This window comes from Hemiscyllium ocellatum, chromosome 34 (assembly GCF_020745735.1).
Source record: "Hemiscyllium ocellatum isolate sHemOce1 chromosome 34, sHemOce1.pat.X.cur, whole genome shotgun sequence".
Taxonomy (NCBI): domain Eukaryota; kingdom Metazoa; phylum Chordata; class Chondrichthyes; order Orectolobiformes; family Hemiscylliidae; genus Hemiscyllium; species Hemiscyllium ocellatum.
In genome coordinates this window covers 41,454,282-41,472,168 of record NC_083434.1, presented here as the reverse complement: position 1 = coordinate 41,472,168, position 17,887 = coordinate 41,454,282, and the positions used below count along the sequence as shown (strand labels likewise).

Below are 17,887 nucleotides of genomic sequence, written 5' to 3'. Positions count from 1 at the left end.
CAATGTCCTGTACAGTCGCAACATGACCTCCCAACTCCTGTACTCAATACTCTGACCAATAAAGGAAAGCATACCAAATGCCTTCTTTACTGTCATAAGCTCATTACATTTGGACTTGAAACATGAACCCTATTACTTCCTATACAGATGCTGCCAAACCTTACAGCTTATTTACAAGGGTTAGTGGGATTGAGCTAAAAGGGGAGGGTGAATAGGCTGGGCTATTTTCCCTGGAGTGTCGGAGGATGGAGGGGGGGTGACTTTATTGAAGTTTTTAATATCATTATTTGGAGGTGCCAGTGTTGGACTGGGGTGTACAAAGTCAAAAATCACACAAACACCACGTTATAGTCCAACAGGTTAATTGGAAGCACTGGCTTTCGGACCACTGCTCCTTCATCAGGCCACAACCACAATCAAGGAGTAGTGCTCCAAAATTAAGTGCTTCTAAATAAACCTGTTGGACTACAACCCAGTTTTGTGATTTTTAAATTTAAAATCATTAGGGGCATGAATAGGGTGAATGGTCAAGATCTTTTCCCCAGGGTAGGGGAGTCCAAAACAAGAGGTCATAGGTTTAAGGTGAGAGGGGAAACAATTAAAAGGGGCCTAAAGGGCAACTTTTTCACGTAGAGGCTGGTGTGTGTATGGAATGAGCTGCCAGAGGTGATGGAGGAGGCTGGTACAATTACTACATTTAAAAGACATCTGGATAGGTATATGAATAGAAAGGGTTTAGAGGGATATGGGCCAAATGCTGGCAAATGGGACTAGATTAATTTAGAATATCTAGTCAGCACGGACGAGTTGCACCGAAGGGTCTCTTTCCATGCTGTACATCTCTATGACACCATAATCTGCTGAGTCTTCCAACATTTTCTCTTTTAGTTAATGAAATGTAAAGTGTTACTCAGTGTATTGCTTGTAACATGACACCGTTCCCTCTCCTGAAATCGCATGCCCAAACATTGGACACCTGAGGTTGCACAACAGCTTTGCATTCTGCAGCAGCCATCAGCAAGACCCTGGACTGCTGACAGGCCCTCACAGAATATACACTTAATCATCACAAAAATACAGAATCAAAATTACAGAACTTTCACAATTATTAGTAAGCTCAAAATGCACTGTCTGCCACATAATTAGATAAAATTTCAAAACATTAGCTCACCACAGAATTAAGAGGGAAAGGAATTCCGATTAAAGCAGCTATCAGTGGTGCTACATCAGCCTGTGCAATGCAAAATAGAAACAATTAGTTGCAACATTTCAAGGTGAACAGCAGTAATAAAGTAATATAAACTTACGCACTCTGTTAAATCCAATAATCAGAAGAACCCGTTGTCAAGACCTTCACATTTTTCATTTGTGTCATTTTGGTTTAGAGCTGTTAACTAAGAGCTGAAGGTAACTTTTGAGCTCTTAAAAAAAGAATGAGGACAAACATACTTGTTTATGAGGCCAGGCTTGAAAGTTAATTCACTGTTCAAAAAAACCTGTAGATGCTTCAGGTCTGGGCAGGCATTATGCTCAAACTAACAGGGATTTCAGAGGGACGTTGGTACCCAGAGAATGTTGAAAAAAATAGAAAGAGAAACCAAAGTTTGCACAAGTTTTGAACTGTCTGTTTTTTGTCAGGAGGATTGTGGTTGTCAATATTACAGGATGGAGGTTTATCGCTCCCTGGCAATCCTCCCAAAATCAACTTCTGGAAAGTTTAACGAATAGAATTTGTTTTCAGAATTAAGTTAATATCTACAGATCATACTGGAAACTATTTGCATTGACCAGTGTCTTCAGAAACTACATTGATTTTTGTGTAAACTCCAGAAGCACCATTATGTCCCTGGCAACAAAAGCAGCAGCTATGCTGAGTTCAGAGCATTTACTTGCATAGTAGTTGTCCCTAAATAATGGCACATAAAACCAGTGATGTCAGCATCTTGGATAGGGATTGAAAATCACATACAAAAGAGCATCTAAAAGAAGCTGAAAACTGAACTGCAGAAAATAGTAACGTTGAAGGTTTTGTACTCATCAGGATAAATGCAAGAATGCCAAAATAAATCACAATTACAAAGAAAGGAGAAAAGAATGCTGGATTTTGAAAGTCTAATCCAATTGGCCAAGGGGTTGCAATAGGAAACTACAGGATTCCTAAACTTTTGCATAATTTTTTTCAAAAAATAATGAACTCATGGGATGTGAGCATCACTGACTGGGCTGCATTTATTGTTTATCTCTTGTTGCCCATGAGAATATGGTGGTGAATTGCACTCAAATTGGTATAGGTAGACGCAGTGGAGAGGGGGTTATATGATTATGACCCAGCAATATGATAAAAAAGTGAGATATTTCCTATGGAACCGTGATATATTTCCAACTCAGGTTGGTGAGGGCTTGGAAGGGAACTTACATATGGTTGTGTTCCCATGAATCTGCTGCCTTTGACCTTCTCACATGGTAGTGGTTGTGAGTTTGGAAGGTATTTCTTATGGAGTCTTGTTGAATTTCTGCAGTGCATCTTGTAAACAGTACACACTCCTGCTGCTGCTAAGCATGAATGGCATAGGGAGTGAATGAGATTGTTCAAATATTTTAGGAATTTTGATCTTACAAGGGGCAGCACGGTGGCTCGGTGGTTAGCACTGCTGCCTCACAGTGGCAGGGAACCAGGTTTGATTCCAGCCATGGGCAACTGTCTGCGTGGAGTTTGCACATTTTCCCAGTGTCTGCGTGCGTTTCCTCCAGGTGCTCCAGTTTTCTCCCACAGTCCAAAGATGTGCAGATCACGTGAACTGGCCATGATAAATAATCCATAGTGTTAGGTGCATTAGTCAGAGAGAAATGGGTCTGGAAGGGTTACTCTTTGGAGGGTTGCTGTGGACTTGTTGGGCTAAAGGACCTGTTTCCACACTGTAGGGAATCTAATCTAAAAAAAAAGGATACCTTTTCCTGAGCCAATTGTTCGAAAACGAGGAAAGATATCATAGGTTTAGCTTGTGTTATGTGCATTCAAAGTATATTGTGAGTTTTAGTCTGCGGGGAGCAGTCCAAAGGCAGAGCAGCCGTAATAACATGGGGAAGTAACATGGAATGAGTATCAAACTTCTGCTGCAAAAAAACTACTGGAGTGATGGCATAGGGAAGCTGTGACCTGATTGGCTGATTGACTGCAGTGAGTTTGAAAAAGAGCATAGCAAAGAAGTATTAAAAATTAATTAACTCATAAGTTTATATAAATTAATAAAGTAACTAACTAAGTAGAGATGGCTGGGCAGGTGATGTGCTGCAGGTGTACGTGGGAGCTGGCTGATCCCATTGTGAACTGCAGTGATCACATCCGCAGCAAGTGTTGGTTGCTGGAGGCTCAGAATTAATGAGCTGGAATCTGAGCACATCCAGGAGGGAGAGAGTTACCTGGATGCTTTGTCTCAGGTGGCGGTCACACCTGATTGACTGAATTTGGTTTACTCAATCTATGATCAGAGACAGCAGGGAGTGATTACAAGTGAGGCAGGTAGGGGGATTCTGAGTTCAGGACAGAGGAGCCTCAGCTCTTGACTTTGTCCAACAGATATGAAGTACTTGCTTCCTGTGTGGTTGAAGGAAAGGACTGCAGGGACGATAAGCCAGCTGACCACGACACCATCATGCTGGAGGCCATTCAAGAGGGGGGAACGAAAAGACAAGTGGTAGTTATAGAGAATTGTATAATTAGGGGAATAGATAGTATCCTTTGTAAACCTATTCAGGAATCCTGCATGGTGCATTGCCTGTCCAGTGCCAGGATGCAGGACATCTCTGACTGACTTGAAAGGATATTGGCACAGGAGGGGGAGGATCCAGCTGTTGTGGTCCACTTTGGAACAAACATAAGCAAGGCTAGGAAGAAGAACCTGACTGGGAATTGTCAAGCATTATAAACTAAATTAAGGAACAAGGGTTATAATCTCGGGATTACTACCCGAGCCACATGCAAATTGGCTTAGGGATAAGAAAATTTGGGAAGTAAACATGTGGCTAGGGAAGTGGTATGGGAAAGAGGGGTTCCATTTCATGGGGCATTTTTTTATGGCTATAGCTCGAGTGGCTTTCTATTGACCTTTAAAACTTGCCCAATCTTCTAGTTTCCTGGTGATCTTCTCTATTTTGTATGTCTTCCTTTTCAATTTGATAGCCTCCCACAATCATCGGAAATGAATATGATTTAGTAGCCATTACGGAGACATTGGTACAGGATGGTCGCAACTGGGAGTTAAATATCCAGGGGTATCAGACTATTTGGAAGGACAGACAGGAAGGTAAGGGAGGTGAAGTAGCTCTGAAATTCAAGAACGACATCAGGGCATGCTGAGAGATGATCTTGGTTCTGTGGAGAATAAGGTTGAATCCATTTGGGTGGAAACTAGAAATTCTATGAAGGAAAAGTCACTGATAGGTATAGTATTTAGGCCACTAAATAATAACATCACATTGGAATGGGAAATAAACAAAGGAATAATTAATGCCTGACTGGTATGGCAATTATCATGGGGGATTTTAATCTGCATGTCGATCGGTCAAATCAGCTCAGTCAGGATAGCCTTGAGGAAGGCTTTGTTGAGTGTATCCGCGATTATTTTCTTGAGCAGTATGTATCAGTACCGATGAGGGAGCAAGCTATCCTAGATCTGGTCCTGTGTAATGAGACAGGAATAATTAATGACCTCATAGTTAGGGATCCTCTTGGAAGGAGTGATCACATTGTGGTTGAATTTAGAACACAGATGGAGAGTGTGTAGTCAAAATGAAATACCAGGGTTCGTGGCTTAAACAAGGGAGACTACAATAAGATGAAGGAGGACTTGGCTAAAGCAGACTGGAAACAAAGATTTTATAGTGGGACAGTTGATGAGCAGTGCAGGACTTTCAAAGCAATTTTTCAAAGTGCTCAGCAAAAGTATATTCCAGTGAAAAGGAAGGAGTGCAAGAAAAGAGGTAATCTGCCATGGGTGCCTAAGGAAATAAGGGAAGCTATCAAATTGAAAGGGAAGGTATACAAAGTGGAGAAGATCAGCAGGAAACTAGAAGATTCGGTAAGTTTAAAGGTCAATAGAAAGCTGCTCAAGCTATAGCCAAAAAAAGCTATAAAGAAAAGTAAGACAGAAAATGAGAAAAAAACTAACACAGAATACAAAGAGTGGCTAAAGTAAACATTGGTCATTTAGAGGATGAGAAGAGGCATTTAGTCATAGGATATGATGAAATGGCTGAGGTATTGAATAAGTATTGTGTGTCGGTCTTCACAGTGGAGGACATAAATGACATGTCAGTAATTGACAAAAAGACAAAAGTAGGTGAGGACCTGGAAACAACCATTATTACAGAAGAGGTAGTGTTAGGCAAGCCAACAGAGCCAAAGTTAGACAAATCTCCTGGCCCTGATGGAATGCATCCCAGGCTACTAAACGAGATGGTAGAAGAAATAGCAAATGCAGTTGTGGGAAATTTTCCAAAATTTGCTGGAGCAGTTCCTCCTGAAAACAGATTGGAAAACAGAAAATGTGATGCCACTGTTTAAAAAGGGTGGTAGACAAAAGCTGGGGAATTATAGATTGGGTCGCTTAACTTCTGTAGTCGGGAAGATGCTTGAGTCTATTGTCAAGGAAGAAATAGCAAGGCATCTAGATAGAAATTGTCCTGTTGGGTAGACGTTGTATGGGTTCGTGAAGGGCATACTTTACTAATTGTTTGGAATTCTATGAAGACATTACGAACATGGTGGACAACAGGGACCCAGTAGATGTGATATACCTAGATTTCCAAAATGTCTTCAACAAGATGCCATACAAGAGGCTGCTGCACAAGTTAAAGATGCATACCATTACGGGAAAAGTATTAGCATGGCTAGAGGATTGGTTGACTAACAGGAAGCAAAGAGTGGGGATAAATGAGTGCTATTCTGGTTGGCAATCAGTAACTAGTGATGTGCCTCAGGGATCAGTGTCGGGATTGCAACTATTCACAATTGGGGACCACGTGTCAAAGTTTGCAGATGACACTAAGATGAGTGTCAGAGCAAAGTGTGCAGAGACTGCGAAACTTTGAAGAGGAAGATAGATACTTTAAGTGAGTGGGCAAAGGTCTGGCAGAGGGAATACAATATAAATAAATGTGAAGTCATCCATTTTGGTAGGAGTAACATTAAAAAGGACTATTTACTTGAATAGTAAAAAGTTGCAGTATGCTGCAATGCAGAGACACCTGAGTATCCTTGTGTCTGAATCACCGAAGGTTTGTCTGTAGGTACAACAAGTAATTAGGAAGGCAAATGGAATTTTGTCCTTCATTGCTAAAGGGATTGAATTTAAAAGCAGGGAGATTATGTTGCCGCTGTATCGGGTGCTGGTGAAGCCACAACTGGAGTACTGCATGCAGCTTTGGTCTCCTTACTTGAGAAGGGATGTATTGGCATTGGAGGGGGTGCAGAAGAGGTTCACTAGGATGATTCCAGAGTTGAGGGAGGTTGGCTTGTGAGGAGAGACTGAGTAGACTGGGATGATATTCATTGGAATTTAGGAGAATGAGGGGCTTCTTACAGAAACATATAAAATTGTGAAGGGAATTGATAAGATAGTTGTAGAGAGGATGTTTCCACTGGCAGGTGAAACTAGAACAAGAGGACATAGCCTCAAAATTAGGGGGACCAGATTTAGAACTGAATTAAGAAGGAACTTTTTCACTCAGAGGATTTTGAATCTACTTTCAGTAAATGTTTTTAAAGCTAACATACATATTTTTTGAACAATAAAAGGAATTAAGGGTGAGATGAGAGGGTGGGTAAGTGGAGCTGAGGCCATGAAATGTTCAGCCATGATCTTACTAAATGGCAGTGCAGGCTCGAAGGGCCAGATGGCCTACTCCTGCTCCTGGTTTGTATGTTCTAATCATTTCATCATTGATTCTGATGCCATCAGTTGCATGGGTCCATGGGTCTAGATTTCCCTCTCTACACCTCTCTGCCTCTATATTCTCCTTTAAGATGCTCCTTAAAGCAAATCTTTTTGACCACAATATACACAAACCTAAGTTTTTGGTCATCTAACAACATTAATATTGATTTAAAAACAAAATAAAGCACTGAATCCCCTGTATCTCATTAGGTTAAAGGTGCTGTTAAAAGATATGCTGTTGCTATTTCTCTCTTTCTGAAGGATTAGAGCTCTATCCAGTTTAATTTCAAAGGGAGCCTGGTGAAGGTTTTGAGCGTTGTTTGGGATGGGGTAGGGGAAAGCAAAGAGGATCACAAATCAGGCTGACTCAGCAGGTTCCTGTTCAACAAACTGGTCAACACACTTATGACATGTTGGAAGCAGGCATGAGGCTCATTTAACATTATATGGAATTCAAATGAATAGTAACGAACATATGATTCACAGTAGCCATGTGACACACATCTAACCCATCCTTATAAAATGGTTATTCCAGGTTGTCAAGATGGACAGTGATAAGCAAACCAGCATTTAAGGATGGACGGGAAAGTGAAGTGGAGGTAAAACGTCAGCTGCAATTCTATTATGGTACAGCAAGTTCAAGGGGTAAATCACCTAATCCTGCTCCACTTTATGTTAACAAGATGGTATTTTGTACTTAGAACCCTGGAGCTTAAAAACTGAGAATATCTTAGGTGTCAGTTTTCTTTTCACAACGAGAATTAGAATATAATGTTCAACTTTGAGCAAGATAAGGATTTTACCTGGTTTATATCTAATCTTCTTGAGTCATTTAGTTTCCATTCTGAAACAAACATCAAGAACAAATTTTGAAAATGAAAGGTAATAATTTCTCAAATCTTCCCTTCCCTCCACAAAAAAAAACAAAAATCTAATTAGTACATGCAATGTGAATGGCATTGGAAATTGCCTTGGAAAAAGACACTACTCCTCCAACTCATTTCCACTTTGGTACTGAATGTAAATCCCCAATGACTGACAGCAAGTCAGTGACCATGTAGAATGAGACAGAATGATGGATTGTCATCTAAGACTACAATTGCATCATTTTGCTCTCCTCAATTTCACTTACAAGGTCAATGACGAATAGCAGAAGTGAAGCAGAGGCATACATCTATCAGACTTGTACAAGGCAAGATTACCTTGATCTTTCTGTTTTGAGCAAACCATTCAATTCTTCAGTAAGTAATAGAGAGTGGGCTACAGATCTTTTCACAAAAGCAGTGTTTTCCTTCACAACCACCTCTGGACCTTCCTCTGTACCTTGCTTTCCCCAGTAAGGAAAAGCAAGAGGAGTAGAAGAGCCCAGGAGAGTCCTGGTGCATAGGCAGCAAATGAGTTAGGAGAGGGGTGATCCAGCCAAACATTCACCCTGCATAGGATTCATCACCCCAAATTTCTGAGGAGTAATGCACCACAAAGCAGGTTTCTCCAGGAAATGTTAAATGACTCATGCAGAAGACCTTCAAACTGGACCTTGCAGTACCCTAACAAAATAGACATTCAATGACTCTACAAAGTAGACTTATCCTGATCAAATGCAGAGGATTTTTGCTACTGCTCAATCTGCATGGGGCATCATGTGTGCTACTGATGCTCCCTCAGAAGGACTAATTTGTACACTTCTACTTTCCCAGACATAAGACCATAAGACACAAGAGTAAAATTAAGCCATTCCAACCATCAAATCTGTTCTGCCATTTGATCATGGCTGAAATGTTTTTCAACCCCTTTCTCCTGCTTTCTCCCTGTAACCCTTGATCCCCAACCCATCAAAAACTTAGTTATCTCTGTCTTAAATTCACTCAATGACTTGCCCTCCAAAACCCTCTGTGACAATGAGTTCCACAGATTCATCACCCTCCGGCTGAAGAAATTCCTCCTCGTCTCAGTTCTAAAGGATTCTCCCTTCACTCCGAGCTGTGCCCTCAATCCTAGTCTTTCCTCATAGAAACATCTTCTCCACATCTACTGTTTCCAGGCCTCTTATTATTCTGTAAGTTTCAATCAGATCCTACCTCATCCTCCTAAACTCCATGACTTACAGACGCAGAGTCCTTAACTACTCCTTATTTGACAAGCCCTTCATCCCCAGGATCACTCTTGTGAAGCTCCTCTGAGCCCCCTCCAATGCCACCATATTTCGCCTTAGTTTCCGGACTCAAAACTGCTCAAAATATTATAAACATGGTCTGTCTGACCAGAGCCTTATACGTCTTCAGCTGTACATCTTTGCTCTTCTATTCTAGCCCTCCTGAAAACTTTTGCATTTACCTTCCTAACTGCCAACTGAAACTACATGTTAACCTGAACCAGGACACCTAAGTTCCTTTGTTCTTCAAATTTCCGAAGTCTTTCACTGTTTAGAATGTAGTCTACATCTCTATTTTTCCTACGAAAGTTCATAACCTCATACTTACCCATATTGTATTCCATCTGCCACTTCTTTGCCCATTCTCCCAGCCTGTCCAAGTCCTTCTGCACCCTCCCCACTTCCTCAACACCACCTGTCCCTCCAACTCTCTTTGTGCCACCTGCAATATTTTCAACACTCTTAGTTTCTTCATCCAGATTGTTAATATATAACATGAATAATTGTGTTCCCAACATGGACCTCTGCGGAATTCCACTAGTCACCGGTTGCCTTCCTGAAAATGATTTCAGAACTTTCCATTATTACAGTAGAGTGTCTGCATTTCTTTTATGGTATGATTGATAGCTCCAAGTAGTTTGTCGGATTCCAGAATTAATTTTATCAATTTTATTAACCCAATCATACTAAACTGCTAAAATATTCATAAATTTAATATCTTTCTACCTTTCACATAGTCGTGGCCTTTGATCATGGTTTCCACAGGAAAATCATTGAGCAGGACAGAAGCAATAAAACGTAGAAGGTCGGAGCAGGAGGAGGTCAGTCGGCCATTTGAGCTTGCATCACCATTCATCACGACCATGGCTGATCATCTAACTCAATTGTCTAATCCTGCTTTCTCCCTATAACTTTTAGTCCCAATTGCCACAAACACTGTATCTAACCACCTCTTGAATACATTCAATGTTTTGGCATCAACTCCTTCCTGTGGTAATGAATTCCACAAGCTCGCCGCTCTTTGGGTGAAGAAATGTCTCTTCATCTCCGTCCTAAATGGTCCTCCCTGAATCCTCCGACTGTGACCCTTGGTTCTGGACACACCCACCATCGGGAAGATCCTCCCTAAATCTACCCTATCTAGTCCTGTTAGAATTTTGTAAGTCTCATTCCCCCCTCATTCGTCTGAACGTCAGCGAAAACAATCCCAACCTCGTCAATCTCTCCTCACACATCAGTCCCGCCATCCTTGAAATCAGCCTGGGAAACTTTTGCTGCACTCCCTCCAGAACAAGAGCATCCTTCCTCAGAAAAGGAGACCAAAATCGCACACAATACTCTAGGTGTGGCCTCACCAAGGCACTGTATAACTGCAACAACACATCCTTGTTTCTGTACTTGAAACCTCTTGCAATGAAGGCCAACATACCATTTGCCTTCTGTTCCACCTGCATACTCATCTTCAGTGACTGGTACATAAGTACACCCAGGTCCTGCTGCACATTCCCCTCTTCCAACTTAGAGCCATTCAGTTAGTAATCTACCTTCTTGTTTTAAATAGAAAATGACTAATGTTAGGTTTTGAAAAATATTAGCTTTTTTGAAAAAACAAAGTTCGTGCAGAATAGTTTAATACTCCACAATGGTGACCACATTTGAAAAACAACTGAATGACTAAAGTGCATCAAAACGTCTTATGGTTGTGCAAGATGTAAATAAATATCTGTCTTTCTTTAGTAAGCTTTTCCAAGTAGCGGACTAGGGACAATCAAACTGGAATGTGATTAACTGTACCTTGGAGAAAATCATCTTGAAATTGTTGATTTGAGTCAACCAATGGTCCATTTACTCCAGCTCCCCATGCAACCAAGGGTGTGAGGGTTTCTGAGGGGTGGCCTGCACCATGTGAACCTGAGTCAGTAAACAAATTCAAAATTTACAAATGAATTTGATGTATCAAGATACATTTTGTCAAGACCCTTTTGAAACAACGACAAAGACGCAAAGGAAAATTTGGTCTTGAACATTTTCTCACAACACAAATTTTCAAACTGGTTTTCCCATGCAGATATTCAGCTGCTAAGAAAATGGATCATTTTATGGAGAAATATCCCTGGAGAAAGGTCATTTTTTGTCTTTTAACTTCTAACTTCTATTTGTAGCTTCTAACTTCTATTTATAAATGAAGCAACAGTGGGACCAATATTGGAAAGTGGCCAATCAGATTGCGCCTGCTGTGATACTTGCAAGAAACTAGTTAAAAGGCAGAGGTCAATGGACTTCGTGGAATGGCCAACATCATTTTTGTCAGTTGCTTTATCTGCTACTTCCTGAATCTACTCAAACTCTATTGGTTTGTACAGGAGTGAGGGCACCGACTCCCTTTATGCTCGTCAAGTATTAGCCAATCCCAGAGGCTGTCAGCAGCTGTTCAGTACAATTTATTTTGCTGGGAAAATAAGAACACAAGACATAAAAGCAGAAGTAGGCCATTTAGCCAATCAAGTCTGCTCCACCATTCAATGAGATCATGACTGATTTGAAAATCTTCAACTCCACTTTTCTACCTGTTCCCATAAACTTTGATTTCTTTACTGATTAAAAATCTGTCTATCACAACCTTGAATATACTTAATGATGCAGTCTCAACAACCCTCCATGATAAAGAATTCCACAGGTTCAAAACCCTCAGAGAAGATATTCCTCCTTAAGTCTGTCTTAAATGTGCAACCCTTATTTTGAAATTATGCCCTCTTGATCTGGGTTCTTTGACAAGGGGAAAACAGCCTTTCTACCCTGTCACATCCTCTAAGAATCTTATATATTTCAATAAGGACGCCTCTCATTCTTTTATATTCCAATGAGTACAGGCCAAATCTACTCAACCTCTTCTTCTAAAACAATCCCTTGTTTGTTAGCAGCTGAGTGAACCTTCTCTGTACTGCCTCCAATGCCAGTATACCTTTCCTTCATTATGCAGCTCAAAACTGTTCACAGCATTCCACCTGTAGTTTGACTAGTAACTTACATAGTTTTAGCAAATCCTCCCCATTCTATAGTCTATTCTCGTTGAAATAAAGGCCACTATTCCATTTGCCTTCCCTATAACTCGGATGCTAGCTTTTTGTGATTCATGGTTGAGGCCTCAAATTCCTCTGTTCTGTAGCTTTCTGCTATCTTTCTAAATTTAAATTATAATCAGCTCCTCTGTTCTTCCTGCCAATGTGCATAATCTCAATTTCCCCACAACAGATTCCATCTGTCAAGTTTTTGCTCACTTATTACCTTATCTATATCCCTCTGCAAGGATGGGTTTCTTGCATTTTTTTTTCCCTGCTTGGAAGGATACTTTGCCAGTCAGTCCAACTTATATTTGAGGATGTGTGCATTGGCACCACAAATGCAGAGGTCACACTTTCAGAAAACTCCCAGCAGGTGCCCGCATCCAAGATGACGCAAACCAAATTTAATTGGAAACAAATACTGTTCTCACCTCCCAAACCAGCGCCACTCCATTTGCTATCTCACTTTTTGCCCCTCTGCTAACCTCTCATCAGTCCATTCATTCCCCTTCCCCATTGCTAAGCTTGTGGCAAATAGTGAGGGCTTGGAAATGAGCAGTGAGCAGGAAGTGGTAGAGGTTCAGAAGAGAAAGGGACAACAAGTGACAGGTACTAAGGGTCTAGGAGGCAGTAAGCAGGCAGCTGATGGAGGCGGATGACGAGTGCAAAGCAATGACATCTGCAGTGGAAGAAACCAGAATTGTGCCAGCAGATGGAATGAGGTGCCAAATGGGCATCAGCAACTGTTCCTGTTCTTTGGCAGGAACTGAAGAATTTCTTTTACAAAGGTATTTGCCACTCCCCAGTAAAAATATTGGTGCAGCACCACCTGATGGCAGATGTGATCTACTGCACCAAGAATTCAGACAAACAGCTGAATATCAGCAGATTAATGATCACACAACATTTGGTGCTAAATCATGCAGAGTTTAATACAAAACCTCATTATTCTCATGCTTCTTATAATGTCGTATCCTTGGAAAACCTGACAACAATCAATATTTTGTTAATTACATAATAGATTATTAAACATCAAATGGACAATAATCAAAATATTATTGTCCAAAAATATCCAAGTTCTTACCCCAATCTGTCATCCCATGATCAGAAGTATAGATGAAGGCAGTGTTCTTATCATTTCTGTAGAAATCTTCAATGATAGACACAACTTCTTCTATACCTTTATCGACTATTCGGATATTTTCCTTGTACTCGCTGAATAATAAACATTCGGAATCACGTGTAAGAAAAGCAAATTCACGCACTTCTGTAATTTACAGTGAAAGATTCCATTTATATGATGTCTTTCATGACCTCAGGATGTGCCAACTGTTTCAGTGCAAAGGAAGTAGTTCTGAAGCATAATCACTTTGCAGTGTAGGAAACATGGCAGCTAATCTGAGCACAGCAAGTTCTTTGAAATACCAGTGACAAAGCCACCACATAATGTTTTGTAATATTGAATCAGAAATAAACAATAGCCAGGATACAGGGATAACTCCTCTGCTCCTCTTCAAACCAGCACCATGGGATATTTTACCTGTGAGGGCAGGTGAGACTTCAGTTTAAAGTTTCAGATGAAAGACAGCACGTCTGACAGCATAGCACTCCTTCAACACTGCACTAGGCCAGCTTAGCATTTGTACCTATACCCAAGACTGGAACTTCAACTCATAACCATCTGACTCTGAGGGACTACCATACACTACTGGTCTTTTGCCAGCTCATGAAAGCTAATTAGAAAACAAAGAAAATTATGCAATTGATGTTGTAGTCAACAACCACAAGGACATGATATTCCATAAACTTCTGAACAGCGGGTTCTATTCACTAAGTTCAAATGTCAAGTACAGGAACTTGGCAACATGGAGTGATGGACTGCTGGCTTTTCAAACCCAATAACCTGAACTTTAGAATAGTGAGTCAACTATCCAAAGTGAAATAAGTTTCAGAAATCTCAAATGGATTTATAATCAATTGTGTGACAAATTGAGAAATCCCTCAAAGAGCAGATGATGACTTGATGTCGAAGATGCACAAATGAAGACCACATTCCTGGAATCAAAGAATTTCCAAATTCTGATGTCCCAGTGATTTAGATGAATATAATATGATCTGTGTGTGCACCTTACAACAATGTTAAGAATGGACATGCAATCTTTCAATGATAAAGTACTTACTGCAGAAAATCAATGACTGAAAATACCATGCAAATCTTACCTACAGACATTTCAAAAAAATAGTAAGACCTGCATATCATAAATACTTGAGTCAAGTGTCAGCTGTCAGCAAGTTTGTTATTGCCTCCAATGTTTACCTCAAAAATATATCTAATTCTCTGAATATTTGTTTGGTGTACAGATTGAATAATTTTGGCATAAGGACACAGTCTTGTCATACTCCTCTCTTTACTGGAAACCTATCTATTTGTCCTTCTAGCCTATTTGATCCCAAATCACACATCTTTATATTAAGGTAGCATTTCTATGTAACATACCTATTAATAAATGTTTTTTCATAGTCTACAAAACATAGACAAAAGTCCTTGCTTATTTAGGATCATCAAAGTTTACAGTGCAGAAGGAGGTCATTTGACCCATCATGCCTCTATCAACACCTGAAAGAGATACCCAGCTGGATCCATTCTCCGTAGCCCTATAAATTCATCACATTCAAATATATATCCAGCTCTCTGTTGAAATATCCTATTATATCTGCCTTCACCACTCTCCTCAGCAGCACATTACAAATCCTAATAATTCCGAGTGAAGACGTTTCTCCCAATCTCCCGCCTATCTCTTTTGCCGACAATCTTGATTTGTGATCCCTAGTTACTGACATATCAGACAGTGGGAACAGAAGATCCTTCTTTACCCTATCAAAATTGCTCATAATTTTGAACACCTCAATAAAGTGACCTCTTAATCTTCTCTGCTTCAAGGAGAATAAGCCCAATTTCTCAAAACTTTCCTTGTACTTAAAATCCCCCATTCCTGGTATTATCATTCTAGTCAATCTCCTTTACACTGTCTCCAGGGTTTTAACATCCTTCCTTAATTAATGTGCCCAATTCTGAACACAAAATTCCAAATATCATTTGACCAATGCTTTGTAGAAGTGCAGCATCACTTCCTTGCTTTTATACTCTATGCCTCTTTTATCAGCCTAAGGATCCCCTAAGCCTTCTTAACAAGTGATTAAATTTGGCTGACCACCTACACAGAATCATTCACTTTTAGATAATTATTGAATACTTATGTTCTTAGGCTGCGTAAATGCTGACAACGCAGCACTATTCACACACTTTCCTCATTCCTGATGAAGGGCTTGTGTCCGAAACGTCGAATTTCCTGTTCCTTGAATGCTGCCTGACCTGCTGCGCTTTAACCAGCAACACATTTTCAGCTATTCACAGAACTAGTCCAGCCCTATAAAATATCTCTCATGAAATCAAAGTGAGAAGTTTAGAATATAGATTGAACATGAACATCAAAAAGATTCTTAAAATGTAATGAGAAGGAACATATTAGAAGAAACTAAAGGGAAGACTCCCAAAATGTTGATAGTGAGGAATTCAGAAGGCAATGCCACTGATTCTCTCTTATCAGGGATGATTATTGCAGGGCACTTGTGTGGCACACTCATCACCTATCACGTATCTACCCAAGCCTGAAAGTTGTCCAGGTCTTATTGCATATTAATGTGAATTGTTTTTGTGCCATGAATGGTACAAAACATTACATAATCATCAGCAAACAATCCCACATGATGGCAGGAAGGTCATGACAGAGTCATAGAGATGTGCAGCACGGAAACAGACCCTTTCGTCCAACTCGTCCATGCCGACCAGATATCCAAACCTAATCTCGCCCCATTTGCCAGGACTTTGCCCATATCCTTCTAAACCCTTCCTATTTGTTTACCCATCTAGATACCTTTTAAATATTGTAATTGTACCAGCCTCCACCACTTCCTCTGGCAGTTCATTCTAAACAATCACAACCCTCTGCTTGAAAAAGTATGGGTAGCTTGGTCTTTTATATTCAAGAGGCGTTCTTATTTCAGAACAGGAAGAAGGGTAATTTTTTCTCGATTAGATTAGATTCCATACAGTATGGAAACAGGCCCTTTGGCCCAACAAGTCCACACCGACCCTCTGAAGAGGAAGCCACCCAGACTCATTCCTCTACGCTCTATTTATCCCTGACTAATGCACCTGAGTAGTAACACATGAAAACCGTGACAAACAGCAAATTTTTTGACAGAAGTATTCTACTAGTTGAGAGATGCCAACAACGTTGGATTTGACATGTTGAATTGGCAGAGTGGCTTGAAATGCTGCTCTGCTTCACAACAAACTGCCCACAATAAGGCGATAAGCTCATGACTGATCCTATTTGAGCGGCAGACAGGACTTATCCTCACTTAGTGCCCAATTTTTGGAATAAAACATTTGCACACTCGGGAGCATTGAGCCAAAATCAGACTGTTTTATTCATTCCAGGGGAACACTAATTTCTGGTGACAAGATATGCCCATGAAATACATTAAATATCACAGCAAAAATATAATGGCATGTAGCGTAACCTCACCACATTCATCACTCTGCAATTAAAAGATATTCAAAGCCTAATAATGAAAATGGCATTAAAACACAATTCATAAAATTTTACTTTATATCATATCTAATTTTACACAGAATGGGATCTGATAGCTTCCATTGGTGACTTGCATGACATAGATCTCTTGGTGGTATTTTTTCTGAAGTCTTCTTCTCTAGCTTTGACATGCTATATCAAGACCGGACTAATGCTACATACCGAGTCTTAGATCAATTGCAAGCATCAGGAAAATGAATTTCGAGGCTTTTTTGTTGTAGAATTTTCCAAGCTGCCAGAGGTAAGTTACTTGAAATCAGAATTGGTTTGAACTTGAAAAGAAATTTCTCAAGTCAACCAATTAAACCTGTTGGATTATAATCTGGTGTTGTGTGATTTTTAACTTTTAACTAAAGAATACAAGGATACATTATCCTCCATCTATGCACAGTACTGAACACGACATTCTTATATTTAGCAATGCATAGTGTTTACAGCATAGCATCACGCCATTTGGCCCTCAAATTTCATGCCTAAATTTACATTCCACACGAGTTTCTTCCCATCTCTCTTCATTTAACTCTTTCAATATTTCCTTCCACCTGTTCTTTCCTCATGTCCATTTAGATTCCTTTCAATACAGCAATACTACTTGTTGCAATGACTTATGACAGTAAGTTTCACATTCTAATCACTGCTGGGTAAAGAAGCTTCTGCTGAATTCTCGATTGGGTATACTACAATTATGGCCTCCATTTTTGTTTTCACCCCCGAATGGTAACATTATCTTCACAATTACGCCATCAAATCCTTTAATGATTCTGAAGGCTTCCATCATGTCAGCCCTCAGTGACTTCTAGAGAAGAAGCCACATTTCACTGCAGTATTTCATCAGTTTAGATCTGGACTGCTGACTGCGCCAGTGTGCTTGGCATTTCAGGACAGCCTGTTGTTTCACCAATTCGCCTAACCAGGCAGAAGGATATAACACCTTATCCGAATAGAGTGATCAAAGAAGTCAATGGAGTCTAATTAAAACACTCAGTAAACATGGCTCAGCTGCTTAAATCCAGGTATCATCTAGATCATGATCACTAGACTTTTATCAAGGCACGTAGGTCTTTCCTAAAGGTCGGCCAA

General features: G+C 40.2%; 1 protein-coding gene across 2 annotated transcripts in view; it reads right to left on the bottom strand.

The window, feature by feature from the left end:
- pign (phosphatidylinositol glycan anchor biosynthesis, class N) overlaps positions 1-17,887 on the bottom strand; it is a 116,365-nt gene that overhangs the window by 83,828 nt on the left and 14,650 nt on the right. For both annotated transcript variants that reach the window (XR_009646901.1, XM_060849792.1), the window contains exons 7-10: positions 13,234-13,364; positions 10,882-10,998; positions 7,739-7,779; positions 1,172-1,231 (exon numbers count right to left, since the gene is read on the bottom strand). Coding sequence is in view for 1 of the 2 variants with exons in the window: in XM_060849792.1 (XP_060705775.1) it covers positions 1,172-1,231; positions 7,739-7,779; positions 10,882-10,998; positions 13,234-13,364 (349 nt within the window). In the remaining variant the exon portion in view is untranslated. The remainder of the gene's footprint in view (positions 1-1,171; positions 1,232-7,738; positions 7,780-10,881; positions 10,999-13,233; positions 13,365-17,887) is intronic.